General features: G+C 48.8%; 9 protein-coding genes across 9 annotated transcripts; 5 read left to right on the top strand and 4 right to left on the bottom strand.

Annotated features, from left to right (window-relative positions):
* Positions 1 to 1,225: 1,225 nt before the first annotated feature.
* UREG_04787 (uncharacterized protein) lies at positions 1,226 to 4,237 on the top strand (the record flags this gene model as incomplete). The annotated part of the gene is made up of 2 exons (XM_002584052.1): positions 1,226 to 2,219; positions 2,277 to 4,237. 2 exons carry the CDS (start codon positions 1,226 to 1,228, stop codon positions 4,235 to 4,237), a joined length of 2,955 nt encoding a protein of 984 aa, XP_002584098.1.
* Positions 4,238 to 5,090: 853 nt separating this feature from the next.
* On the top strand, positions 5,091 to 6,221 carry UREG_04786 (uncharacterized protein; the record flags this gene model as incomplete). The annotated part of the gene is made up of 3 exons (XM_002584051.1): positions 5,091 to 5,482; positions 5,548 to 5,896; positions 5,964 to 6,221. The coding sequence occupies 3 exons, from the start codon at positions 5,091 to 5,093 to the stop codon at positions 6,219 to 6,221; spliced, it is 999 nt and encodes a 332-aa protein (XP_002584097.1).
* Positions 6,222 to 7,750: 1,529 nt separating this feature from the next.
* Positions 7,751 to 9,354, bottom strand: UREG_04785 (uncharacterized protein; the record flags this gene model as incomplete). Its single annotated transcript, XM_002584050.1, has 2 exons — positions 7,751 to 9,152; positions 9,218 to 9,354. 2 exons carry the CDS (start codon positions 9,352 to 9,354, stop codon positions 7,751 to 7,753), a joined length of 1,539 nt encoding a protein of 512 aa, XP_002584096.1.
* Positions 9,355 to 9,989: 635 nt separating this feature from the next.
* UREG_04784 (proteasome component PUP3) lies at positions 9,990 to 10,624 on the top strand (the record flags this gene model as incomplete). Its single annotated transcript, XM_002584049.1, has 2 exons — positions 9,990 to 10,424; positions 10,481 to 10,624. The coding sequence occupies 2 exons, from the start codon at positions 9,990 to 9,992 to the stop codon at positions 10,622 to 10,624; spliced, it is 579 nt and encodes a 192-aa protein (XP_002584095.1).
* A 226-nt stretch (positions 10,625 to 10,850) lies between these two features.
* On the bottom strand, positions 10,851 to 14,178 carry UREG_04783 (uncharacterized protein; the record flags this gene model as incomplete). The annotated part of the gene is made up of 8 exons (XM_002584048.1): positions 10,851 to 11,612; positions 11,662 to 11,774; positions 11,831 to 12,590; positions 12,644 to 12,928; positions 13,048 to 13,353; positions 13,447 to 13,623; positions 13,689 to 13,964; positions 14,047 to 14,178. The coding sequence occupies 8 exons, from the start codon at positions 14,176 to 14,178 to the stop codon at positions 10,851 to 10,853; spliced, it is 2,811 nt and encodes a 936-aa protein (XP_002584094.1).
* A 703-nt stretch (positions 14,179 to 14,881) lies between these two features.
* Positions 14,882 to 15,736, bottom strand: UREG_04782 (uncharacterized protein; the record flags this gene model as incomplete). Its single annotated transcript, XM_002584047.1, has 4 exons — positions 14,882 to 14,917; positions 15,031 to 15,058; positions 15,240 to 15,347; positions 15,648 to 15,736. The coding sequence occupies 4 exons, from the start codon at positions 15,734 to 15,736 to the stop codon at positions 14,882 to 14,884; spliced, it is 261 nt and encodes an 86-aa protein (XP_002584093.1).
* A 2,279-nt stretch (positions 15,737 to 18,015) lies between these two features.
* UREG_04781 (uncharacterized protein) lies at positions 18,016 to 19,303 on the top strand (the record flags this gene model as incomplete). Its single annotated transcript, XM_002584046.1, has 3 exons — positions 18,016 to 18,395; positions 18,457 to 18,796; positions 18,863 to 19,303. The coding sequence occupies 3 exons, from the start codon at positions 18,016 to 18,018 to the stop codon at positions 19,301 to 19,303; spliced, it is 1,161 nt and encodes a 386-aa protein (XP_002584092.1).
* A 1,750-nt stretch (positions 19,304 to 21,053) lies between these two features.
* On the bottom strand, positions 21,054 to 22,004 carry UREG_04780 (uncharacterized protein; the record flags this gene model as incomplete). The annotated part of the gene is made up of 3 exons (XM_002584045.1): positions 21,054 to 21,614; positions 21,676 to 21,767; positions 21,950 to 22,004. The coding sequence occupies 3 exons, from the start codon at positions 22,002 to 22,004 to the stop codon at positions 21,054 to 21,056; spliced, it is 708 nt and encodes a 235-aa protein (XP_002584091.1).
* Positions 22,005 to 24,446: 2,442 nt separating this feature from the next.
* On the top strand, positions 24,447 to 25,920 carry UREG_04779 (uncharacterized protein; the record flags this gene model as incomplete). Its single annotated transcript, XM_002584044.1, has 4 exons — positions 24,447 to 24,545; positions 24,616 to 24,726; positions 24,786 to 24,878; positions 25,027 to 25,920. The coding sequence occupies 4 exons, from the start codon at positions 24,447 to 24,449 to the stop codon at positions 25,918 to 25,920; spliced, it is 1,197 nt and encodes a 398-aa protein (XP_002584090.1).
* Positions 25,921 to 26,049: the final 129 nt, after the last annotated feature.

Raw genomic sequence — 26,049 nt, 5'->3', positions numbered from 1 at the left:
TCTAGATTTGTGATCCATTCGTTTGACTTCCCGCGCTTCCAGCTTTTTCCTTTCTTCTGTTTTTGTGTCCTTTTCTTGTGGCCCTTGGGTCCGTGTGGGCGAGGGCCAGGCGCGCCGCTCATCATATCCCGTCGACTCTCGTTTTTCTTTTTCTGCTTTCCAACAAAACGATGCCCAATAATAATTTTCGCAAACCGTCCTCTGTCTCGTAGCCCCCAAGTATTTTTCCGTGGGCTGCTCCACAAAAGCCCACTTCGAAACGGAAGAGTCATCCCAGATCTCCAGGGGTGTTGAGTTGACGCCGTGGCGAGCACGGTCGTGTCTTTGTTGCAGCGCCGCAAAGAATAAATTTCGTATCTCCGAGTCTAGCGCTGCGGTCTGGGCAGACAGTCAGCAATAGTTCATCACAGGTACGGAGTACAAGGCACAGCCTGGGCTCTGAGCAAGGGGGTCGTGGTCAGCCGAAGGAGGAGAAGCGCCGACTTGCCTTAAAAGGTCTTTTTCCAGCGATTCACCAAACCCGCTGCAAGCCCGTGACCACAAAGGCAACGAGCATCTGGCCACAGCGAGCAGCAGTTGCAGTCGCAGCAGCAGTAGCAGCAACCGCAGCGGTTGGTGGTGGATGATTCAGAGTGTGGTTTGTGGGATGGACTGGTCTAGTCCGTGATCCGCCGAATCCAGACTGCAAGGGTGAGGTTCCCTCGCGAATGAGCAGTTCCCCCTTGGCTACTCGTCCCATCTCTCCCCCTCTCTGTCGCCCACAGCCAGGCTCAATCCCATCGTTCTCATTTCTTCAGCTGCGGTGCTTGTCTTGTCTGCTGTCCATCGCTGGTCTGGTGGCTTTCTCTCTTTCTTCCCTTTGGACGACCCATCCGCTGGCTCTTGGTGGTGGTTACGCTGGTTGCCTCCGTGTTCCATATCCACGATTCTTCCTCGCTGATTTCTCCCAGAATCGGCCACCCGATGATCTTCCAAAAATGTATGTTATCAGACTTCGTTATCAGTGCGTCTTGTCAAAATCAGTCGCTCATATTTGACTCGCATCTCCGCGCCATGTTTCGTTTCAATGCTGACCGAATCCTCGTCGTGGTGCCAGATTGCTCTGAATTCTACCACCTGATTTGGGACCACGCCTCGATTGTAGACCTTCTTTATCAATAACAGTCTCCTCTGCAGTTTTGCTGCCATTAAATCTCTCGTGCCGTCATCCGGTTGAAGGACGACGATGGATGACCTGGACGGCACAGCATCAAATGATATCCCCGAGTCGAGCCATGACCAGCTTCTTTTCGACGCTCTCCCTGCCCTCCCCAGCTCGCCGCCGGAAGGTATCTTCCAGGATGGCCAACTCGAACCGGTCCACTGCCTCGCACCGGCTTTTGACACCGGTCAGAGCAATGCCATCGAGCAACTTGTTGCATTAAAGGCTACGCTGCGGGATGCCGACAGCGAAACGTTCTGGACCCGTCTGATGGAAGGGCTAACCGCCATATGCCATGCTCAGTGTGCATTTGTGGCAATCGATAATCACACTAGTGAAGAAGACACCGACGTTGAGATGCTGTCTCTGGACGAGCGTAGCTCGTCCTTGCTTGGTGTGGTCGTCCATTACAACAACGGCAAAGGGCTTCAGGCCACCCATAGAGATTACAAATATCTGGCGTGGGAGTTTCCATGCACCGCAATGAATCATGACAAGGTCTGCCTGGTGCCGGAAGGGTTAGCTTCTATCCTAGGCAAAGATGCCGATCGACTGCCCTTTCCTGTCGAAGCATATCTGGCGGTCCCCATATCCTCGCCTGGCAAATGTTCCGCTCATGTTGGGCTGTTATGGACAACAGAGGGGCTGGAAAGTCTGGACATATCGTGGCCCTACCTGGAAATGATCCTACGTTCTCTAGAAGATTTGATCCTTCAGCGTATCACTTTTGGCGACAATAACAAAAAATCGTCCCAAGTCCGAAGGTGGGAGGAACTTGATAAAAGGCTGCAGGGAAAGCCGTCGAAAACGACTATGAATCAGAATGCCTTTATGGTCGCCCCAGCCTTTAAGCCGTATGCTAGGAGCTTATCGCATGAACTGCGAACTCCCATGCAAGGCGTTGTTGGTATGCTGGATATCATGCACGCGACTGTTCAAGAGAGAATTGAAAATGCGCTAGAGTCTCATCTGCTTTCGGTGTTTACCGAATTTCGGGACAATATCGAAGCAGTTCAAGGTAAGCTAAAATGACAGGGATCACTCCAAGTCGACTGAGATGTTGATGAGTTTATAGATAGCGCTAGACGAGCCATCGAGGCAGCTGATAACATTGTTCATGCATATAACCTGAATATGCAAGTCCCAGATACTCCCCAAAATCCTGCGGATGAAGAAATGCAAAGCGCCTCTTTCCGCTCTAGCAATGAAACTCTTGACAACCGTCCGAATATATTTATCGACGGCAGCAACATCATGGTCAATCCCTACAAACGCAGAAGAAGCACCCCGATGGACTGGCAATCCTCGTCATCCCCGAAGCACCGATGCACCACATCGGTTCGCAGGGGAATCTCCCCCCGCACTGCAGAATTGAAAGCTGCTATTGAGGAGGGTGATAAAATCGTACGCTCTACTTCACACGGGGAAGTGGGAGACTCCGTCTTTGATGTACCCCATCAATCATTGGGTGGTCGCGAAACCTCGTCATCTCGCCCTCCTCGCACGGTGTTCCCTCCGATGGTCTTGCATGACACCAAGATTCGAGCACTACTTCGTTTCGTGATCAATGAGTCGCTTCAAGTAGGCGGTCGTCCGGACTCAGCTAGTGCTGAGTCCACCGAATATGGAGAAAGAATCGAAGTACGGACATCGGGTCGCAATGGCCAAATCTCTACGAAATACATAGACTGGTGGGTAGACCCTTCGGTTCCAGAGAGCCTATGTGTCGATGAAAAGGACCTTACGAAACTCGTCTCTTGCGTGTTCTTGAATGCCCTTAAGTTCACCGAGGATGGAGAAATAACCGTTACCGCTACTGTTGGCGGAAAACCTTCGTGCGTTTTGATCAATGTTCAGGATACAGGCACGGGGATACCCGATGACTTTCTGCCAAAACTATTTAAGCCATGGGCGCGGGAAGATGGTTCCACCACGCGAAGTAAAGAAGGCCTTGGATTAGGCTTGATGGTCGCGAAGGGGTTGTCACGAAAGCTTTCTGGGGATCTGATATGTGTCCGTTCGTCGACGAAGGAGCCAAATCGCGGGTCGGAGTTTCAGATTAGACTCCCCTTGTCCCCAAATGATAGTGTTAGCCGGCCGCCAACGCCTTACACGAGCAGTTCTACTCCCAAGACCGATGGTACTCATAGCACCCCTGTTGATCAACCCAAGACGATAACGAATGGGGAAGCTTCGTCACCTCTACCGTCACCTATTCTGTCGGATGCAAGGGAACCGATGCGGCGAAACGGAGCTGAACCCGGTCAGATAACAGCGTCTCGCGGTCTGTCCGGCAATCCTAAACCCATACCGCTTACGGCACCAACTTTTGACAAATTCTTGGCAAAGAAGCATCCTTTGACATTTCTTGTTGCCGAGGACAACAAAATCAATCGTCGAATACTGGTTAACATGCTGGCAAAACTCGGCTACCACGACGTTTATGAAGCGTTTGATGGAAAAGAGGCAGTACGTATCATGAGTGAGGTTTTATCAAGTCATTCTTCCCCTAGTCCCGTGGCCACAACCCCAACTTCTTCAACCCGTTCTAGGAGTAACTCAGACATTACTCTCGACACAGCGCCGCTGAGCCTACCCGAAAGCACTAATACGCTCCCTGGCGATTCCCTGAACCCAACCCAAACGCAAACTCCGCCCGATTCCGACCCTGAATCTGACAAAACTCCGCCTTCCACCAAACAACACAAACTAATTGATCTTGTCCTCATGGATCTCTGGATGCCTGACATGGACGGCTATGAAGCGACGGAAAAGATCTTTGCGCTTGTCGAGGAGCATCGCGAACGCATTGCCAAAGCCGGTGCCAGCACAGACGGTAATCTAGAGGGGCTAAGGCCCGCTTCTCACACGTCCCCGACTGTATTCGCAGTCAGTGCGGACGTGACAGACGAAGCTCTGGAGCGGGTTACGAGGGTTGGTATGGCTGGTTACATGACAAAACCCTACAAGTTGAAGGATTTGGAAAAGTTGATCGGGGTGTTTTGCTCTCAAAGGGAAAAATATAACATCACTTAATGGGAGTTCTGGTCATGATGTTCTTTTTTCTTTGGTAACTACGTTTGGTCGGATTGCGTCCGGAGCGACTTGGTATATAAATATTGGATGATATCCCCTGACATTGTTTTTTTTTTTTCTTTGGCTTTAGAAATGATGATAGTCTTGAAGAGCAATGAATGAAGTATGGAAGTTTCGGTTGCATCCATTCTCTTCCCATTGGCTCAATTGGCGCCGTGATCCACTTGACGCGTATTAGTCATTCAACATGGCTGCACTTCAAAAAGGGAGACGAGCTGGAGTGTGCGATGTTGGCATATTTGAAAAGACTGGAGCAGTTGGAGTAACTCCGCAGCTGGGAGCTTGTCCTGGTGAAATTGGAGAGCCCTTTGAAGAATGGATTGATTGATTGCTTGCTGGTTAGCACAACAAGACATCTTGTTCTCGTTATTTCTGCATGGGCTCCCACTATCACAAAGACAGAAGAGTGATTAGATATGGGCTTAGATGGCGGTTGTCTTTCAAGCCGAAAGACAATTTTACATGTTGATAAAGCATCTGATTATTTCTACCTTTTCTGAGTAGTAATCATGTTTGAATACCCTCTCGACTCATTCTTGGAGAACAGTCTAGAAATGCATTTGGTGCAGGGACAATGACTGTGAAAGAATGTTGTGCTCAGCTATCTTTGCCAACCCTATAAAAGCTCTAGGCTCGAATGATTAACTAACCAGGTCCAAACTGCCCAAGGCGCCTGATATAGCTGCTTATATAAATACTCATTATATAAAGTTTACATTGCATTTTTCGCGTCACTTCACGACCTCATAGGGACCGTGTTATTTTCTTAACTGCTTCTCTCGGCATGAACGCGATGCCCCCATCTACTCAGACATACCATGATCCCCAAGCTGAATCTTTAAAGGCTATACTTGCCCGGACAACCCGCACTCCGATATTCTGCCATCCAAAGGCATGGTCGCGTGTGCATCTTGATATTCTGCGCGTGAGCGGCTTGGACCAGACACATCCCCTTGACCATGTCATTGGAAAGCCTGTGGCTGACAACCCATCTGCCCATGTCTTGCGGGATGAGCCTGAAGAAACAACAACTCCGGAAGAGCCAGATAGCATGCTGCTACAGGGGTTTGAGGAAGGGTTGAAAGAGAATGATGGTCAAAAGCCAGGAGAGCTGGATATTGCGCATCTATGCATATGTTGGATAGAAGTGCTAAGAAATTACCCCGGGAATTACCCACATCAAAGGTAAGCTTGAATTTGATATCCTACGTATCTCTACAAGATGACTAGTTACTGACTTGAGGTGATAGCGCAAAGGATATGCTTGGGAGACGAAGTATTTCCAGACTCGAATTGCAACTTCGTTTCGAAAACCGGGGTGCTTCGTTAAAAGGTCCTCATGTTCTTTATGATGCCCTAAATAATGAATACCCGCCAACCTACTTTCCTATAATCGCTGTTCTGGCTGTGGACCATGAGTCCTATCGGCCCAGAAGCACCACGAACAAGGTGCAGGAGAATATAAGGTTGAAGCGCTGGAGGAAGAGGTCGCAACCTGCAGAGCTCGCCGCTATCCTACTAGCAATGGCTCAACAACAAGCGCAGCTGTTGGCTAAGAGGCTTAATAATGAGAAGGATCCACGCTTTGATACGGTTCATGTTTGTCCATGTCCCTAGCTCCGGGTCCATGTTTGAATATGTTCGCGCAATTGGCTAACTAAAACAGCCCATCGTCGTCACAGTGAAAGAGACCGTAGTCCGATTCGTTCGGGCTCATGTGTCACTAAGGTATCTAGACGCTTTGACGGACCCGACACGAATACTCAAGGAGAGCTTGGTTATGGAGATGTCAGAGCCTTTAGACATGCTTGCTGAACCGGATCGTCTACGCTTTCTCCCTGCCGCCACGGGTGTGCTGGATCAGTATTTCGCAGATTTATGGCCAATACTTTCGAAACGCAAAGAGTCTAATGTTGATGGATAGCGCTGTAATGGTTACAGGAATGCTAGTATACCCCAAATATGAATGTTCTGCAGCTTTCGCGATAGTTCTGTTTCCATTCGAACCATGCTGTTTTGCGGAGTGTAGATACCAAAGTTGCTCTGTAGTCGAGCCTCACCAAGCTTAATTCGCTTACTAATACTTGTGACTAACTAGCTAGTTAGCCCTAAGCCCTTAGCCCTAGTTTGTTGGAGGCCGCACTGGGCAAACCACCAAATCCAAGTCAACCAGCACGAATTCTTGAGTCCTTCAACGAACGACCAACGCCGCCCAGCTCCAACGACCAACACCGTTGTCCTCCTCGTTTGCGGCACCATCACAATCTATTCGAGATGACGAACGAACGCTCCGGCCTCATCCTTGGCCTGAACAAGGGTCATGTACGTTCCATCCAAGCCCTCGCTTGAGGACGACGAATGTCAACCGGACGGAGAAAGGAAGGGAGGAAATATGTGCTAATGATGGGATTGCTATGTGATCTTTTTAGAAAACCAACGCCATCGAGAAGCGCCCACGCATTTCCAGAAGAAAAGGTGCCCTCTCCCGCCGCACTGAGTTCGTTCGCGAGATTGTCAAGGAAGTCTCTGGCCTCGCACCATATGAGCGCCGCGTTATCGAATTGTTGAGGAACTCCCAGGACAAGCGCGCGAGAAAGTTGGCCAAGAAGAGAGTAAGACTCCCTGCTTCCCCGTTTGGTTGTCGCGTTTCGGGTGATGGGACAACTTGGACATGTGGCTGGGCATATATCGCGTTTTAAAAGAGGCGAACGTTTGCCGTGATGCTACCACTTGGCTTATTCTGGATTGCCCGAAGGATTCAGAGAAGGGTTTACTGACGTTCGCTTTGCTCTATAGCTCGGTACCTTCGGTCGCGCCAAGGCTAAGGTCGACGAGATGCAGAAGGTCATTGCCGAATCGAGACGAGTTGGTGGTCACTAAGGCCGAACGTGGTGGCTGGAGGAGTAGTTTCAAGTGGCTCGTCGTTTGAAGCTCAAAGCCTTGCATATGTCGAGGAACACAGGGCTGCTAATACGGCACCTTGGCCTTTTCCTAGGCGAGAAAATAAAATCTTGCTTAGCTGGGGAAATTGGCGCGGAATTCGGTGAATTCGTTATGGGCATTTAGTTTCACGATATGCATGGGTTTCGAGCATCTTTTTTTCATGTGGCTAAATCGCGCCCATCTGTCGACAAGCTGCTACAATCACGGAAATCAAAACCAATAATGACACATTCCCCGACAAGTCCTTTTAATGCTTCATCTTCAGCGTGCTCGTCGCGATGCCTACCTGATTTCTACCTTCAACTAGGTCCTACAGAACAAAAGTTACAAACGGTGACGGAGATGCCGTTGATTTTCCCCAAGATAAGTTTTGACAACAATGGTCCCGCAAGTGTGCTCCGTATACAGTGTTCATGTCGAAGCATCCATGGTAGAAACCTCCAGCGCAGAATTATCCAACGCAAAAACTCCGATAAGACCAACAATCCCATCGCATACGTAATTGTTTATTCATTTTTTGCCTGGTAACTTCAACCATTTTGGCACTCCTCCTCCACCCCCTTTCTTACCACCCCTGTCACCCCCTCCCAACTTGTTCAGCCATGACTGTTTATTTCCTTCACTTTCCTCCACTGGGACGGCGGCGACCTCTTCGACTTTGATTTGGCTTGCCCTTTCCCTAAGTTCGGCACGGAGCAGGGGCGCTCCAGTGCTGCGCATTGCTAGCGCTGCGTTTTCCTTCCACAAGAAATTCACTAAGACGCGGCCATTCATCTTCAGATCGGCAATAAGATATGTATTAGGAGCATCAGGAATTATTACTTGACCCTTTTGTGCAATGGGGTCGTGGGACACATTGGGAAAATAAGATAAAATAAACCCCTCCTTTGCAAGCGGAGTGTCCAAACAATTCCGAACAAATTCATGAAGCGAGTGGGCCGTATCCTCGCGGGTAAACTTGGAAACGACCTGGCTCTGGTCCGGGAACCGTACTTTGATTTCAACTTCTGTAACCCTGGCCAGTCGCTCTTTGATTGCAGCTTCTTGCAAGGCAAGTTCTGCATCTCCTGCTAGTCGCGTGTTACGACCAGCCGTGTTTAGTCGACGTTGATGTGCTTTTGCATGGTCAACAGTAGGTATATAATCTTCTTCCTTGTATGGTGTTTGGGCAGACTGGGGAGTGGAGGCTGTTGGGGGAGCGAAAATAGTGACAGGTCGGGATGATACAAGAGGGTGCGATGATTGCTCTGGGGCAGGTTGTGTCATTTCGGCCTTGGAAACAGATGCTTCTTCTAACTCAGCATCTGCATTCGATGGAGTGGATTGAGGTGTTATTTCAGGCGCCCCTTCTACTGGACCGGAAGAGGCTGGGGTCTCTATGGCGGGAGGGGATTTTTCCAACGGCGTCTGCTGGTCCGCATCAACAGATGCAAAGTAAGCGTCAATCTCATTCATGGCCTCTTCCAACGGTCGATCAGTGACCCGGAAGTTCAGTCTGAGAAGAGCGTTGCCGCTGTTTAATCCCACCTGGGCCAACGTTTTCTGAAGGTCTGTGAAAGAAACAAACTCTTTGCTCATAATTTGAATGACCGGAGTTTCGTAGAACAGCCTCCCAGACCCCGTTGCACCTGGTGTTATGGCCGGAGCTCCCCGCGCAGTTAAGTTTCGGGAGACTCCATTTCCTGCAACGCCGGATTCAAATTTGCGTAATATCAACCACAGAGTTGTGTTACTGGGGAATTTATCCATCAATCGACAGCCCGGAACATCCGCAGCTTCGGACTCGGGAAGTTGCAACGCTATAGAAACGATAGACGGCGAGCGCGAGAGCTGCACAAGTTCTAGTTTAGCCCCGGAACTCAGGCCGGATAATCTAATGGATAGTGAGAGGTCTAGTGATTTCTTTTGATGCCTTAAACGATAGGACTGTCAGAAATCGGACTCAGAATAGCCGAGATATAAGTGCAACAGACTCACTTTAACCCATACTGGGTGGCATCAAGTCCAAGCTTTGCACAAGCTTCTCCCAAAACGTCGCTCAGGTGCTTGGCTGGAGTGACCTTGATAGTGGCTCTGCGAGCTGTGGTATCGATCACCACTACATGCGACGACATCTCTGCCACAAACGAGCCGATACTAGTTAAGAAAAAGCGCGAGATGGGTGGTAATAGAGTATTGCCATGCGCGGCGCAGTCGGGGGCGGGGGAGGTGAAAGGGAGGCGATATGGGCGAAGAACGGGCTAAAGTAGTAACAGCGCAGGGCTTTCAGAGCAGGACAGGGGGACTGAAGCCTGCTGAGGACGTTGCGACAAATGCTGCTCTGATCGGTGTCTCTAGTGGTGGGCGAGCAGTGGAGAGAATAGGCAGCGCAACCGCATCGTCATCTCTTGGCTGCGAGCAGCTGTTTAGTCAACAAGCAAACGTTGAGCTTGTCAGAGCTTCCCCCAAACATCACCAAACCGCCCTTCCATCGCCCGTCCTTGACGTCTCCCTTCACCCAGCGGGTAACACATAGCTGTAGTTACCTCCGTGGAGCCGTGCTCTCTTTTTCACAATTGACGGTATACACTCATCTCCAGACAGCCATGGTAAGTCGAGACGGCACCCTTCCCCTGCCAACACCACGCCAGCTAACTTCCCAATCCCAGGCATCCCCCTTCGATATAAGTACATTATCCCCCTTTCCCTCCTAGCCTTTCTCGTTGCCACTAAGACTCACACTCACTCAGATGGCGGTGCCTGCGTCGCCATGGTGGGCAAGGACTGTGTCGCCATAGCCTGCGACCTCCGACTCGGCATGCAAGCCCTCACCGTATCAAACAATTTCCCGAAAATATTCAACTACGCGCCCTCCACATACCTCGGCCTCACGGGTCTTGCGACGGACGTCTCCTCTGTCTCGGACCTCATGCGGTACAAGGTCAATCTCTATCGTCTCCGAGAGGAGAGACAGATTTCGCCCCAGACCCTGGCGAACCTAGTGTCGTCGAGCCTCTACGAGAAACGGTTTGGTCCGTGGTTTGTCAGCCCCGTGTTGGCGGGTATCAACCATACGACAGGCAAACCGTTTATCTGCGGCTTTGACAGCATTGGGTGCATCGACTTCGCAAAAGACTTCATTGTGAGCGGAACCGCCAGCGACCAGTTGTTTGGAATGTGTGAGGGGTTGTGGGAGCCTGATTTAGTAGGTGCTCGGGAGCGTACACTTGAATGATTGTATCCTGACGTTTATATTTCTAGGGCCCCGAGGAACTATTTGAGACTGTTTCCCAGGCTCTTCTGAATGCCGTAGACCGAGATGCCCTTTCAGGCTGGGGCGCACATGTATACATCATAGAGAAGGATAGGGTCACAAAACGGTTGCTCAAGGGACGACAGGATTAAAGGTGACGAGATATTGGGCGAATGGTTCTTGCGTTGAAAGCTAACAATTTCTTTTTGCTGGCGTCAGTGGTTTACGGACCTGTTTATGATGAATGGCTGCTTTCAGGTGCAAGGGTCTAATCGATAGTTCTTTCTATGGATGCTACTGTAAACTCGATATCAATACCTCTTAGAGTCAACTGGCCAGCATTCGATTAGCAAATAGGTTGAGGTACGCCTGCAGTTCTCAAATAGACGAACTTATCAACACCACTCCATCTAGTGCTTCATCCCAGCTTTCCATCAACGACCCGCAAAACAACTCCAACGACGACGTATCAATCATTTTCGCAATTTCTACCGATATACCCTCACTAGTTCCCCGCGGTCCCGTAGTAGCAAGGGAAACCAGCTGCCCAAGCATTCCTGACTCTGCAATGTGGCTCTTCAGGCGACGCGTGTTTACTTTTACCACTTCAGCAAGCTTCTTGGATAGGATTTTGAGAGATTCAAGCTTTTCTTTAGAAATGCTGTTTGCCGGCTTCGATTTTGATTTTCCTGCTGCTTGAGCCGAAACAAAAAGGCAAATAGCTTTCAGCGTTTCAAGTAAGGAAATGTTGGAGTGTAGGTAAATCCACGAGGGCGCGGGGGATACAGTAGAGGAAGAGCTTGGTGCAAGGTTGATTGTGCCGGCAACTTCCGCAGGATTGGATACAGTTAGGGTCGCAATCTTGTCGTTCAGCCAAGATTCGATTTGAGAAAAGATAGCATCGATCGAGCCCACATCCGACGCTGCTTGCATTCGGTTCAGTGTAGAGATGAGCTTTATCAAGAGATGGTGAATTTTGATACTCTCGATTTCCATGGATGTCAACTCGGTTATAGGGAGCTCAAGGTCTAGACCGGCAAATTTGTTGATTTGCTCCATTAGGTTTTCCCTCAAGGACGGATCGGTGTATAGATAGCTGAGCAACACATCCGTTACTGCTAGAGCCTTTACGGCACGTTCCTGGATCGACCGTTAGAACCTGAGCACAACCATCATAAATTAAAGTTACCTTTGGCAGAGGTCCGAGTCGAACCTGTTCCTCAAAAGCCGGGCTATCGGGGAGTTCACAATTCATGAATCCATCAAAAGAGCGCTTATCGATGACAGCGTCCATCTTGAACACTAATATGAATGTTAGGAACAACGCATTTTTGTTCTATCAGCATATCATCACTTACCCAATTGATCATACTGCTTCACTGAAGGTCCACCTACTAGACGTTGAATTTTTCGTAACTCCAAAGCCCACATTTTTCGGCAGACGCTATCCTTCAGGTTCTTCTGTAGATCAATACTACCTTCAACGTTCACATAGCTACCATTGTCAAGACCAGCGGACCTGGCATGTGTTGTAGAGTTCACTCCATTTCGGTAGAATATCAACGCTTGCCTGAGCGCTGTTTGGGGCTCAAAGTCCTTCCTCTCCAAACCCGCAAATGGAGGCGCAGATTGCGGGTGTACTGTTGAAATACGAGTAAACAGATTATGGGCAACTGTTTCGTATTGAATTTGTTTCACGGAGAGTTGGGCGAACGTCTTCAGTGCCAACGAGCCAGCACCTAGAAGCAGATATACACGAACTAGGAGAAGAAGAGCTTCATAATTGTGCGGGGATTTGAGAAGAAGATGCTCCAAGATCCCAGCGGCCTGTACTAACACAGAGGACGGATATGGTTGAAGATGCCGGGTTTCTTTGTGTACACGCATCAAGCTCATGGCTGCCAACAGGCAAAAATCATCACTTGGTTGCGTTTCGATTGTGGAAGGAGATTCTTCCTCCAGATCAGCCTGCCTGGATGACTGGAACAGCTGAAGACAGCGCCGTGCAAAGTCCTCTGCATGTGAAATTGCCTCCTCGCCGGAGTTTATAGCAAGCTGAAAACAGTACTCAAGTTTCATAAAATTGATGATAGGAACGCTTCCAAATGGATCATTCGACTATTTATCATGAGAATTGATCCCGTAACAACTGTCAGGGGGAGGGTACATACCTTTGCTTCAACGCCACAAAAGCCTTCTGTAAAAGTATTCTGGACATGTGCATGGAACTTCTGCAGTAGAGGTTCGTCCAAGATATTTAGACACCTTCGCAGGTCATGAAAGCAGTGTAGCTTAGCCTTGTTGTCTTTGAAATATGTTATACATTCGGCAAGTAAATCGGCTGTCGATAATCGCTTGCTCGTTGTGACCTCGCGGCAGACGAGATCTAGATGCGCCAGTTTGGCGTTTCGTGACTTTGGCTGTCTTGTAATATAACACGCGATGAAAGTTTTTACCTGCATAAAAATTCTTCGACCATCATTAAGCGTTTCATTGTCAAAGATTGCACTGCAGAATGAAGAACCTACTCTTCAGTTTGCAGTTTTTCTGCAGCCGTCAGTAGCAGTCTCCAAACCTGCCAATCATCCTTCTCTTCGTAGCTTGCAGGAATTTTCTCTCCCTTTTCCAACTCATTGGGCAGCGTGAGTAATTCCTCCGCATAAGACAAAGCTTGCTCCCACAGGCCAGCCTTTTCAAGAGTTGCTAACTTTTTCGTCACAAAGGACCAATCATTCTGAGCGATGCGGGACTTGACGCCCAGATGTTGACTGTTCAATAGCTTGATTATATCACCGAACCGGCCTTGTTGATCGAATATCTTAATGAGCAGAAACAGCTCTTCGGCGGTTTGAATCGCTCTACCTGGGCTCAGTAACTCTTTCTGCACAGGTTAAGAACCATCTGTCAATAGCAGGGTGCAGGGATTGTATCACCTCCGGTATCATTTGGGTGAAAGAGAGCAGATAGTACATACCGGATCGGCGGGCACACTGTCTGCAGCCTTGGATATCATGCGATATGCCAGGGTCCCAAAAAGACTCTTATCCGCTGGGGAGCTAGTAGGATCGGCGGAAATGAGATAGCACATGAAAATAGCCCAAAAATAGTACTTCCTAGCTCGTGGGAAATTTATCTGCAGATTCATCGCCGCCTGGGAGCAGTCAGCCATTCCGCTCTTCATATGCTTTTCCAACGCCAGGTTTTCGACGTTCACACCTTTTGAGCGGTTTTCCAGTCATTTGCTTCTGACGCGAGTGTAAACCACCTCAATTGGATATCCTCGTCCTGCGGTTTGGCTTTGGCTGCATTCTGCCAGAGAGCGCGCAACGTCTCGGTATACTCGTCGAAGCTAACCAAAGTGTTTTGGATCATATCCAGAGCTTCAATATCGGCGATCGCAGGTGTAGAATTGCATAACTCGAGCGCCTCCGTGATTCCTCGCCGTCGATGCCCCTCGTCTGCATGGTGGAAGAGGATGTTGGCTTTCCACGCCTAATAGAGGATTGTGTTTACTTAGCAATTCAGCTTGAATGGAAGCCAGAATCAACAAGAGGTTAATAGATATTGCGCCAACCTTCAGAAAGGGCGTATTTTCTCCCTTTTTCAACCGCTTTTCGCACAGTTGGAGCGCCTGCTTCAAGTTCCCTCCTTCTACAGCATCTTGAATCTGTTTGTTTCGGCGCTCAATCACCGTGGCCGAAGACATTGTAATATCGGAAAAAAACGAAACTGAAGGGTGCTTGTCACTATGTGGGCATGAAACCCATGCGAGCTTCAGCTATGAAGGTCTGTGAAAAGGTGGTGCGGAGTTTGAATCAGGCGCTGTTTGGATTGAAGTGGGAGATGGAACTTTCTTTGCACTTCAACAGAAATCAGCCACGCAAAGGACATTTTTGCATTTCTCTGCGATGTGTTGATCGGCTCCATGGCTATTGCAAATGGATCTCTCTGAGCTTATTGCTTGTTCTTTTTATTTCACAAGTAACCCCACACCAGGAGCACCGTTGGGGTTTATCAGCAATCTACAGGATGGTTTGGAAACAGCGCTTAAATATAGTCAGCGCAGAAAAACTAAGCATCGACGGTAAAATGCTAGTGAATGCTATATAGCGACCCTAGGCTTGTTTATTTGGCGTATATTTCGCCGGAACCAAGTAATAATAGTATCAACACAGGCTATAACGCCTTAACGCAATTCAATTGCGTGGCATTTATATGTCAAGAGTATATCAGACGAAAAGCATCAGCCCCTTTGTGAATGTACCCCCAAACGCCAATTTTCCCAAAGTTCTTCGTTATTCTCCCTTGGGTTAGATCTTTCCTATCGTACAATGGGTTGCCATTTTGAGGCCGCAACTATAGCTTCGTGTGACCCGCCCGCACCGCGACAAGCGTGGAGTACAAGAGGCTCATGATTTTCGCTTTGCCTCGTCCTTTTGAGCCATCTACCACAGCATTAGAAGCTTGATACACATCTAGGGTCACAGTCCACCCGGGCCACCGAAGCGCGAAGGCGCATTGGAAATGATCCGGAAACAAGGGGGAATTGAGAACTTACCCATGCCTTTTTACAGTCACGATACGCCCTAATAGCACAAAGTCAGTGGCCAGTCGAGGGAGCGGGCATATGTGAAAAGGGGTGTAAATATCTGGACTCCCCGGGGAGGGCTAGAACAATGAAAGCATAACAAGGATATATGGCCAGCAGGAGAGAAAACGAGTGTTCAAGAGTACTGGCAAAAGCTGGGCCGGTGGCGCACAACGTACTGAAAATAGTCTCCACACATGTCCCTGTCTCCGCCGTTGCGTCTCATGCACTTGATACTCCGATCTGCGAATTCCTGGCAGGGATCGAAAAATTCGCTGGCGGATTTACTAACCCAGATGTTAGTCGGAGGTGATACCCAAGAACGTATCGCAAAACAAGTAATTATCAAGTGATGCGCCCAATGCAAGAGGAGGCTTCGTAGAGGGTATCATGATATCAATATCACACAGCGCATCGATGCATGTACGACTGGAGTCATAAAAAAAACAACGAACAGCTAGCATCGCGAATAGAGCGGACAAAAGCGAGAAGCACGAGAATTCTCACAAAAGAAGCGATCAATAAGACCCGCTGGGCGCCTTGTCGGAGCTGATAACTTGCAGTCGGGGGGGGCCAATTGAACCTACTTTTTAAACGTCCGCTCCGCTTTGCCCCAGTACTCATGGGACTCATCCTCCTTCGTCTTGATCGTACTGGCGCCCGTTTGAGCAGTCATGACGCGCGATTGACCCCGGAACCAACAGCGCGAGCCGGGCAAACAGATTTCTGGCTGACGGGTTCTGGCGGTTTGGAGATTTGTGCAATGGCGATGAACTGGCGTTGCCGAACATGATTGGCCGCTCGGAGCGAGATTAACCGCGGTCTTGGCGCGCGGCAATCTGAGATTGATTAGTCATCTTTGAGTACAGCGCTTCGGGCTAGCTAGTACTCCATAAAACTAGGGGAAGCGAGTTGTGGCTAGATGTGCACTTTTGGAAGACTGGGTGTCGGAAAGCTGCTGGCTTCATCAGCGGGCTAGTTCTTGAACTATCTTTTTATCTGCCTGGGAGGTTTTACGGGCTTGGAAAGCTAGCTAGGTTTGGAAAAATTGGCTGGCAGGTGAGGAAGAACAAGCTTGCGAGCTACACAGTCACATCAACCGGCGTCTCAGAGGCCAACCCCGCACCGTGCGGTGTTGCACAAAGGGGCTTTTGGGTCAAAATATCAGATAACCGGTAGTTATAATTATAAAAACGTAGCTGAAGTGGCAACGGTAGCACCAACAGGATGTCTTGTAGCAGAAGTCAAATGGTCAGGTTGGTCCTGTGACCCTCGCTGGGGGGATTGGAATTGGCGAGGCTCCGATCAACTAGCTAGTTACCCAAATTTCAAGAACAAAACTTCTATTGCCGCCGAGAAAAGCGGTCTTCCGAGAAGTATGAGCGCACAGTGCTGCACCATCCTTGCCATAAATAACTGTCGAGGGCGCATAATCATCACATCGAGCCCTCCACACAGTTCGTTTCGCAGATGGCTGGACCGGGTTCTCACGAAGTTGAAGCGCCGCGAAGCCCAATCGTTGACAGACCGCATCCTAATTGAGTCAAAAAATCCACATAGACGGGCACCCAAACACCGCATTGTTCTCTGGCCCATAACCGTGCTCTGATTGCCATCACGACCGTTTTCCAACGCCATCACCCCAACGTCTTCTTAAGACGGTGAATTCGTATCCACGTTTCCTCTCGTGGGGGTTATGAGATTATGAGAACGCCTTTGTCGAATTCGCTGGACGGGTGCCACGGGTTCTTGTCTGGAATCTAGAACAAAGATGCTAGGAATTAAGCTTATGTTGAACAAAACATGGTGGAAATCTCAAAACAGTCGTATTACAAGCGTAATACAGCACAACCCATGCAGGAAACAAGAGCGAAGGCCACTTGTTTTCCAGCCGTTATTCGCCCATGCTCTGGGCAATTACTCTCACGTTTGAACTGTTTCTCGTCCAAGGCCAGAGTGGTCTGCATGCAGCTATCCTGTCACGCGTACTTATAAGGAGCGTTGAGGTATCAAAGACTGCCAATGCGACCGAGTGGCGATCAAGGGCTGGAACCTCCCAACAGCGAACCAGGTCCAAAGGAGACGAAGTTGCCAAACCCAAACAAGAAACAGTATCCTGAGGAGGGATAATGGACCGACAGGGATTCACGGGATGGTAAACCGACATGTTTCACAGTTTGGCATTCCATCATTTATTTTCTTGTAGGCAAATAGCCACCCATCCAGGAGGAGCTTGCGAGGAGCCTGTTCAGACGAAGATCGTCGGCATAAGCTAGCAACAATGAATCCTGGCAAGTCTGTATTCGAGCTTGAAAGAAGAAAACAGCGGATTCCATTACGTGTCGCCTGGAGCGGGAGAGGTCCACCGTTCCGTCATGATGGCTGGCCGGCCAGCCATCGTTGGCCATATGATCTCAATAATATTCAAACTATGACTGAGCAAGGCGTTTCCAAGGGCCCGAAAGCGCTCCTTGGAGTGTTATCATGCAGAAGCGCAAACCAAATCCAAAGGCAAGCAGGAATGACCTTCTGTCCTTTCGGATAACAAGGGTCAATGAGCATAAATACGCCCTTTCTCCCTGTCCAGGAAAAACGTAATGAGTGACACCATTGTCGATTCTCATCGATATATTTTCTCGATATTGCGCCTCATAGCCAAACTTGTGTTTTCGTCAACACATAAATCTCTTTTGACTCGCCACGCTACCCTTTGCTAGCTTAGGCCCCGCTGCACTTGTGCAACGCCCATAAACATAGAGCAACTTTCAGGGTGAGTGGTAATGCCCGACGTCAACATGTCAGACATCATATCCTTTTTTGGTCTTTGGATGATAGCATCCCGTCAAAGTATCATCTGTTTCCTTCGTCTTTATCCAGTTGACGATACTGCCGTCAAAAGGCAGCCTCAAAAAGTTCCATTCCATTGACGGGGAATGTACTCACAAAAGTAGAAAAATGGCAGCTGCAGATACCCTCACCCCAATATTTCCCCCCGCACTCCCAGCCCATGTGCCCTCGCGCTCCTTGAGACTTCACAACGGTAAAACAAAACCGGCCGATAACAGCGGAGATTCTATCGAACAACCTGAAAGCGTTCAGTTCGACGCAAGCAAACATCTTAGCTTCATTCCGCCTTCCAAAGTATATTCCATGAAAGAATTAGGATATAAGGATGAAGTCGGCGTGTCCCCTGTCGGTGTTTCCGAACCTTTTCCGTTATTCTCCGCAGAAGCCGTCAAGCAGATGCGTAAGGAGGTGCTGAGCGAGAATGTTTGGAGCCATTACAAGTTCTCAAGCAATATCGCTCAGTGTCAATTGAGAGGCTTCGCTGCAGAGTAAGAAGAGTCCCTGAGCCTAAACCCAGGCTCTTAATTCATCCTAAACTGACAATCATAGATTCGCTCCGTTTGTGTACGATGCTTGGAAAAGTCCCAAAACTTTAGACATAATCTCGAAGATCGCTGGGATCGACCTGGTTCCGGTGATGGATTGGGAAATAGGGCATATTAATATCTCTATTCAGTCAGAGGAACAGAAGAACAAAGGCCTGGTGGATGCAGCCAAGAAAGCCCAGGATGGGGACGAGGAGGAGCAGATGCCTATAGTCGATTGGCATACCGATAGCTATCCTTTTGTTTGCGTTCTCATGTTAAGCGATTGCACTAGTATGATCGGAGGAGAAACTGCTCTTCGGAAAGGGGACCGAAGTATTCTAAAAGTCAGGGGTCCACAGATGGTTAGTTGGTTTCCCACACGGCCGAACATCCGACTACCTTGGTCGCAGCTAACAGGATAACCACAGGGTTGTGCGGTTGTACTTCAAGGGCGATATATCGAGCATGTCGCATTGCGTGCACTTGGTTCGACTGAGCGCATCACCATGGTAACGTCATTCCGGCCCCGTTCTCCAGTGTTGCCAGATGACACGGTCCTCACCACGGTGCGTGCCGTGTCAGATTTGTCGGAGCTTTATTTCCAATTTAGCGAGTACAGGCTGGAAATGCTTGAGGAAAGGATTCGCCTCAAGTTGAAGGAGATACGCGACAAGAGGCGAGCCAGTCGACCTTTTGATACTCACAAGCTAAAGCAATTTTTGGGGGAACAGGAGAGGTTTTTGGCCCATATGAACATAGAAATGGTGGACGAAGATAGAGTCACTAGGGGCTTCACGGACGACAGCCATCTGCTCTCAGAGGATCTCAAGGAACGTTCAAGGAAGCGGTCTCGCACTACAGTCGAGTAGAACGGACCCTAAATGCTTATCGGGTACGGAAGATGGTGCATTGGGATATAAGTCCGGGGCAAATTACTCGTGAGATGGCGTAGCACTGAACGATCGTGCTTGGTTGAAGATTTTCGTCTATCGTGATTATAGTTGATGTTTTAAAGGTGTCGCATCGGATATATAATGCTATTCAATAATAATTCGTTGTTGCTTTTGGAATCGTCTTATCATTGTCGCTTTGGATATCTCGGGTGTCGTACCGGAATGCGGAACACTTCGAAGCAGGAGATTGCTCAGGTTACGATTCCCGCCCGCTAAGTAGCACGATGATGGCGAAACAACTGCTAGTTGCATTGGGCAGTCGATATGTGTTGAGAGATGTCTGCAAGTTATCGCTGATAGAGAGAGTACTGGAAACATAACTTAGTGTTTGCACGTAGATGTAGGATAAACGCAAAGTTCCAAAAAGGAGTTCAAGGATTTCAATTCTGCATCGCGACATTAAATAGGTAGATACTCGACAATGTGAACATCCTTGCCGGACGTCATTGCCATAGACTGGCAGCTTCTTTTAGCTGAAACCACTCCCCTAAACCTCTGTATGGGCTGCAGGGTCCCTCAGGGATCGACTCCCGAAAAGCGGAAATTCGCAGACCCCATCCACGGAGACGTTCAAATATGTTGAGAAGGCTAGCAATTGTAGCATCAGTAGTCTCCATGGCCACAGGAGCGGGAAAATCGGCGTACTTTTAAACGCTCTCAACAAGAGGAGCTGCTTAGCTGGTTCTGATGGCCAAAAGCGACGGCCAATGCGTGCGACCATGCCTGGTTGTCATGCTGGCTCTCCATTAGTACTCACGCAACGATGACCAGACGCGCTGTCTGGGAATCAGGACGGTCGGATATGAAGGGAAGATCGAAGCACGAGGGGGGAACCGTCCCAATAAATGGGGGACGCTTCCTGGCCAAGACCCAAGGCCGCTAGTCCCAGTACGGAAAGATCTGACCCGGATTTTTAGCCTCGAAGCGGCTAGACTGGCGCGTTCGCGCTTGTAACGCTGGCTGTCACGGCTGGTCAGTGCTGTAAATTACCGTGGCAAATACCATGGATTTACCGGCTCGGAAGCTTGTTTGTTGAAGGCGCGTCATTGATCAGAGCCTTAATTCGTCTAGTTTATCTAGTTACTCTGTCTCAGTGTCCTTGGTCGCATAAGTTGGGCTTATTAGATCTAAAATCCTCTTAACAAGCGATAAACCTCTAAATGTGGTGAACGTTGGGAAGACTTGCACCAGTGAACAATGGGATGAGCACTGTCTTCTTGTGTGAGCACATTAAAAATCCTCACTGAAGACGTGGATGTTGATGAGCCTCAACTAGAGCTCCGTGAGCCACTACCTAGCCATGAGGGAGATATTTGATTCCAGAAGTTGGTGCTTCAATGAATGATTCAGCTGCAGGGATAATAAATGAGCTCTTGGAGAATATTGCAACCAATGGAAATACGTGCTTGCCACTTGGCCCCCGGATGTGTGAGGAATCCTTACACCATCTCCGCCAGTTGATCTTTAAATGTCATGAGTGTAGATTACAAGCTTCGAAGCTCGCAATCGGTGCAGAAGTAATGGGCTTTAGGATAGCCCGTCGGATTGCAAGGTTGCAGGAATGGAGACGATATTCTTCTCCTCTGTCATTCTCAAGTCTCTAGGTCACCGATAGTACTGACAAGTTTTATTGAATACCCCATTGACAAAGTCGTCTTTCTGTAGCTCAGAGATACAACAAAGTTAGTTGAAAGCGGGCATAACTGTAAAGGAAGCAGAGGATACGGACCATAAAATCGGCCACCCCAGCCATAAGCTCCTTCTCAACCGTAATCCATCTCTTCTGCCTCTCTGTAAGCTTTCCATTAAACGTTTGTGCCCGGTCAAAATCTATCCAGATTGCTCTTTCTGGATCCTCTTCTACGATCATCATATTCCTGGGATGAACATCGTCGTGATAAACGAGTGCGCCATGAATCGCATTCAACCCGTCAATGAAGTTTTGCATCCTGCTTGCATTGTAATTGGTCCATTTCAACTCCTTCATGTTGGGGATATATTCTAGGAGGATGGCTGTTGGAGGATGTTCATCATTGACAAATGACTGAAGATGTGGTAGGGACTGTGTCGGATCAATATTTTCAACCGTTCCATAGAACCGAGGGGTTATACCCCGGGCACAAACTCCAGCCTGTGTCAGGCGTCGATATGCTGTCGATTCGCAGATAAAGAGGTTTGTTTCACGGACCTGGGAGTCCCATGGTTGTTTAGGGCCTTGAACACGATGCTGTGGAGACGTCAGGAAATATTTCAGCAAAAGAATCTAGCCAGCGAGGAGCCTAACACACCACTTTCATGACACAGGTCTTGCCTCTGACAACCACCAAGAATATCACACAATAGTCCCGTTTCGCCAGTCGCTCCTGGAAGGTGATCTCAGCTACTTTGACATTTGTTAGCTCCATTGTAAGTTTTGAATATTGGGCCGAGAAGCAAGCATTAAAGAATTAACATAAGAGTAGCAGTTTCGAGTTGATGAGAAAATGGATGGTCAAAGGAAAGCGGACAAGATCACCAAAGAACTCTTGGGCTTCTGATCCTGTAACTAAGTGACTTATGTACCTGAACACTCAGTGCTGCATGCATCCCAGCCCCAGCTCTTGCCATCAATGGTCATTGCCCCTTTGCCCGTTTCTTCTTGCGGCTGATGAATTCTCTGCAATGGTTAATGAACTTCATCCAGATTGAAAAAGCGAACAACCTTTGCTCCAGCAGCTTTGGAAACAAAGTGTGCTCCGTCCCTCCCTGTTTTGCTTCCCACATGGCAACATCTTGCTCGGATTAGCATTATATAAAGGCTTTTGCTTCCCCACTTGTCGCTGCGCACGATTGAGCGCCCGACAGCCGTATGTCTTTAAAGCCTCTCCAACTTCCCCGCAAGCGACAATGCCCTGAGCGCCCTTTCGAAACTTTGGAGTATCAGCTAAACAGGCAGATGAACAGTCATTCTCCAGCTTACTGGGATAATTTATCAATGGTCCATTTAACAAAGAGTGCGATCAAGGGGTTCAACCGAAGAAAGACTTCATCGAGACCACTGCGAAAGCAGAATAAGCCTGTCACCCGCGAGCGTCAGAGGCCAATCACTTGCCAGTTTCAAGCTGAGCAGGAGGAGCGCCTCAAACCTATCTGGCTTCCTAGTTTCTTCATGATTGTTCACCTGCTCAATTAAAGGAGATATCCAGGTTATCAAGATTGGGAGGGCCCGATCTGTCCGATGTGAGGAATGTATGCTAGAAGCTCAAAGCCATCCAGCACTAGTTACTAATGTGAATCTAGTATTCGGTTCTGATGAGCTCAAGGACATCCAGATCCCACAGTAGGAAGTGTTGTGCAGAATCCCCTTTGTCATCTGCTTCTAGAGACACAAAGACAACAACAATATCTTCAAGTACAGCCTACAGTCGCAACTTTCAGCATATTCTAATTGACCACGGCATTCACCCTGATGGATACGAGTATCCAGATGGCCGAATACCCACAATGCTGAATAATATATGGGAGATGATGGGACAACTAACACAGCCCTGGCTGTCCCTTTCTCCAACAGAGTTCTCTAATGGGGATTCTAGAAAATTAAAACAAGCAGATACAAATGCATCTAAAGAGAAGCCTGTTACAACATCAGTGATCCCAAATGCTGGGAGGGGACTATCCTTTTGGAAATCTTGCTCCTTTAACAGATAGTACATTGTCTTCAGCAAAACCAGATCACTTCTATGGTGCACATCCTGGACGGCTCAGTCATCAGATCTGTGAAGATCTTAGCCAGCAAATTATCCCATCAACATAGGGTCATCTCCCAATGACACCAAAATTCTTTTTAGAGGCAAAAGACCTTGATGGACTCCCTGCTGTGGCACTCCACCAGGCTTGCTATGATGCATGCCCTGCAATCTTACCAGTGTGATGGAGGTCACACCTACAATGAAAATGCCTACACTATCTCGTCAACTTACCAGGCTGGTGTACTCAAACTATTCAGCACCCATATCAGCAAGTCTGATGATCCCGATAGTCGTCCTGAATATATTATGACACAGCTTGATTCTTGGAGCTTGACCGGGAATTTGGAGACCTTTCGGCAAGGAGTATTGGCATGCCGAAATGCCCGTGACTGGGCGAAAGAAAAAGGGGGATGGATTTATTAGAGCGGCGAATGGAAGGCTCTCTGAGGTCCACTCAAACAGACGACTTCTGGCTTACCGCCTGGCTAAAAATTGAGCCTGCTGTCTTCATCGTTGCTGAAGCCCTCCCGGATTCCAGAAAAGAGGCCAGCCTCATAGTCAGTTTTAGTGTGAGTACTAAGGCTTGCTGTCTCACTGAAATGAGCCGTCCTCACCACAACAAGACTGCCATCTGTCTGGTAGTCGGTATCGGTTTCCATCTCCTCTTCAAAGGCGGTCACTGCAGTCTTCCAGCAGTGCGAGGTCTAAGGAAGGTTCTCAGATGCATGACGTTGGTGTCCCAGACAATCAGTTACACGAATTCCCAGCCTGTATAAATGTCAACCAATCAGATCCGATTTTATCTGTATTTTGATATTGTCTCAGTAAACTACGCTAACCTTAAAGGCAACTCGCGGCCGGTTAAGGAATAGCGCCAAGTCCAATCGTGTTACATAAGCAAATCCAGGCACACAGCGTCTAGCCATGTTGGGACTAGTATAGTTACTGATTCTAGCCGCGCGATTAGTCATGGCAGCATCAGCGTGCCCAATCTCCAGTTTCTCCTCGAGCTTGAAGCGGCTTCGACAAGCACCCGCGCGTTAACCTGGTGCAAAGCTGTCTTTCTTGAAAGGATATGTGACTACTTGATGCCCATCAGCTTTGATATCTGTTGCCTCCTTGGGGCCACCGGATTCTGAGCCTCCCAAGTTCGCCGCGTCCCTATTATTGTCCCATCCAGACGCGAATCTTCAGTCTTGTTTTCAGGACACCGATATCTCCACCCTTCTGGACTAGGTAGCTTGAGGGGGCGTACCTAGCTCTTTCGCACCCTTTTTGCGTTCCAACACGCCCCTTTTTCTCCCATCACGCCCTTCGCAACCCAAGAAGTAATGTCCCTCAGCAAGAAACGGAAGTCGCCTGCGTGCTCGAGTGATGGTCACTTGGCGGTTAACAACTTGCAGTCCCCCGAGCGGCCTGACGTTTCTGGTGTAAGTGAGCTGTTTTGCAGCTTATACATTGGACGTTATTGAGGTTGCTGACGCGTCCCAGTTACTGCAGCTTCTCCAGAAGGGTATCGATGACATCCGGGCCTTGGTTTTTTGTGGGATATGTGTCAGACCGCTCTACGAGCCGTTTACTTTAGGATGCGGGCATACCTTTTGCTACAGTGTAAGCTAGCCGGTGCTTACCACAATAATGCCTGTGGTGGTAGGCTGATGCTTCGACAGTGCCTTACCCAGTGGTTTGTTAGCCATGAGCGCAAAAAGACGTGTCCCGACTGTCGGGCTGCGGTACGCTCGGAACCTGCACCCGCTTACATGGTATGTTCATTGACGCTAACACCCATAGAACCTTGCTGACCTAACTTGATTGGTGCCCTTCAAGATTCGTAATATTGTGCAAATCTTTATAAGCCGACCAGAACTCCTTGAAAAACACGAAACTACGGATGAACATCTGACGAATCAGCGCGCCGAAACGGAGAGAATAGAGTCCGACAAAAATGGTGAAAACTCGAAATCTAGAGGCTTATTTCAAGGGTGTTTCCGGAACGCCATACTCGGCGGGTTACCGATACGCGACATTGCTGACGGAGTCGAACGTTGTCCCGTATGTACTTGGGAGTTGGAAGACGGGGATTGCATCCATTGTGGATACGTATCCATGGGGGACAATTTCACGGAAGATGGCGATTATTATTCCGATGACGATTCAGATATGCTCGAGGTGCTTGAAGGGGCCGCATGGGCGGCCCGATTTGACCCCGAAAACATGTTAAGCGTGGATCACTTTAATAGCATGGATTCTTATGGTCCCTACACATCCAGTGACGAAGATAACGACGGAGAAGCAGGCTCGGATGACATGGATTCCTTCATTGATGACGACGTAGAGGAGGATCATGGCGAGGACTCCGAAGCTGCTACTTCAACGGTCGTGGGAAACGGCAGCTATTTGACCGAGAACTCAAATCAGTCAGTCAGAACTGACCAGAGTGTCCCTAGTGAAATTGGCGATAGTATGTCTGAAGGCGTGAGCGAGCATCCCTTTGCCGATCTCGATCTGTTCCGGCAACCCGAAGTTATCGAGCTTGATGATGATAACGATGACGATGATGACGAACCCATTAGGCCAGCGACAATGGCGACCCGACGAAGACGCCTGCGGTCATCCTCCAGCACTGGGATCTCCCTTGACAGCGTATCAACGTCACGGGTAAGCCCTACACCTTCAGCAAACGACAGTTCTTCCGAAGGCCCTCATGGCCCCGTGAGGAGGAGACAAAGAACACAAAACTTTCCGGGCCATTTTTTGTCTGATACAGAGAGTGACAACTCGGGGTCAGATACGGAAAGTTGTTGAGTTGATTTCGTGTCTTTCCGTATAAATTCTGTTTCAGATTGGGAGAAGGTTCTGCGAGTTCTACCTGCTTTTAATAAGCATACGTCCCGGAGAGACTGTGGTTTCTAACTTGTTTCGTCTTTATGGGCT

Source organism: Uncinocarpus reesii, genomic scaffold (assembly GCF_000003515.1).
Source record: "Uncinocarpus reesii 1704 scaffold_3 genomic scaffold, whole genome shotgun sequence".
NCBI lineage: Eukaryota > Fungi > Ascomycota > Eurotiomycetes > Onygenales > Onygenaceae > Uncinocarpus > Uncinocarpus reesii.
This window is presented reverse-complemented; position numbering and strand designations above follow the sequence as displayed.